Raw genomic sequence first — 1,193 nt, forward strand, 5'->3', positions numbered from 1 at the left:
TTATACTACATTTATCCATTTTAAATACACTAACCTCACTCCTTTGTAACAACTAAGACAAAAATGTAATTAGTTCAGAAAATCTTTTCAGGACCCCACCTTGATGTTTCAGGACCCCACCTTGATGTTTCGGGACCCCACTTTGGGAAACACTGTTTTATACAACACTGCTTGGTGGTCCTCAAAAATTTCACTACATTGTTAATTTGTTTTTTTTAATGTATGAAGAACGATCAGCTCATGAAACAAACAATAAACAAAATAAAATATATATTGTCATGATATTTAATGGTTGAAAAGACAATAAATGATCTTTTTAAAGAGCTCAGGGTTTATGAGGGGGCCCTGGGTTGTCAGGGGTCCCCAGACCCAGAAGGTTAGAGAGCCCCCCCTGCTGTAGAGGCTGGTTGTCTGTTGGAAAGCCCCGCCCCTCCGTGTGCCCCACCGGCGGCCAGGCAGCACCGCCCCCCCGCACCGAGCGGACCGTGGGTAACGGGAGAAGATGGCTGAGCGGCAGCAGCAGAAGCACGAAGGGAGGGTGAAAATCGGCCATTACATCCTCGGAGACACGCTCGGAGTGGGGACCTTCGGCAAAGTAAAGAGTTGAGTGGTGTTTTTGTGTCACGCACAGTGGAATGTGAGTGTTTGTGACCGTGGGTCGGACTGGGGAAGGTTAACGTCGCACCGTGTTTTACAGAAAGCAGTTTACGTAAGAGAACGGGTCAGAAGCGGAAACAACGTGAGTCTGAAGCGTAGCTGATCTTTGTGAATATMTGTCCTCAAAGTCAGATTGTTCCACAGAGGAATGGTTCACAGCTGCAGGTGGAGCAGCCTGAGGACAACAAACACACAACATCCCTCATTTCATCACTGTTTAATGTTTAACACTTCACTCTGCACAACCTGACAGGCTTCAGTTAGCTCCACAGATACGGTTAAATTTGACCGTAAACATTAATGTCTGGAGCAGTGCTAGCTTATTATATTTTAATTTACAAACCTTTATAAACATTCAGAATGTACCAGAACTATGAGGTGTTGTTTGTAAAGTTACAGTTAAATATTACCACCAATATTTTTATTTTATTTAACCTTTTACAAGAAAAAAAGAACAGATTTATTTTTAAAGTCAGTTTTTCACCATATGATTCATACATTTATAAATGTCATAGTTTATAAACTAAATATTTAAC

General features: G+C 41.8%; 1 protein-coding gene across 2 annotated transcripts in view; it reads left to right on the forward strand.

Annotated features, from left to right (window-relative positions):
- The first annotated feature begins 485 nt into the window (after window positions 1-485).
- Window positions 486-1,193, forward strand: part of prkaa2 (protein kinase, AMP-activated, alpha 2 catalytic subunit) — a 34,862-nt gene continuing 34,154 nt past the window's right edge. Inside the window, exon 1 of one of the 2 annotated variants that reach the window (XM_014026360.1) lies at window positions 486-602. In XM_014026360.1, coding sequence (XP_013881814.1) covers window positions 503-602 — 100 coding nt within the window. In that variant the 5' untranslated portion in view covers window positions 486-502. The remainder of the gene's footprint in view (window positions 603-1,193) is intronic. The other variant, XM_014026361.1, reaches the window with a different exon arrangement.

This window comes from Austrofundulus limnaeus, unplaced genomic scaffold (assembly GCF_001266775.1).
Source record: "Austrofundulus limnaeus strain Quisiro unplaced genomic scaffold, Austrofundulus_limnaeus-1.0 Scaffold547, whole genome shotgun sequence".
Classification (NCBI taxonomy): domain Eukaryota; kingdom Metazoa; phylum Chordata; class Actinopteri; order Cyprinodontiformes; family Rivulidae; genus Austrofundulus; species Austrofundulus limnaeus.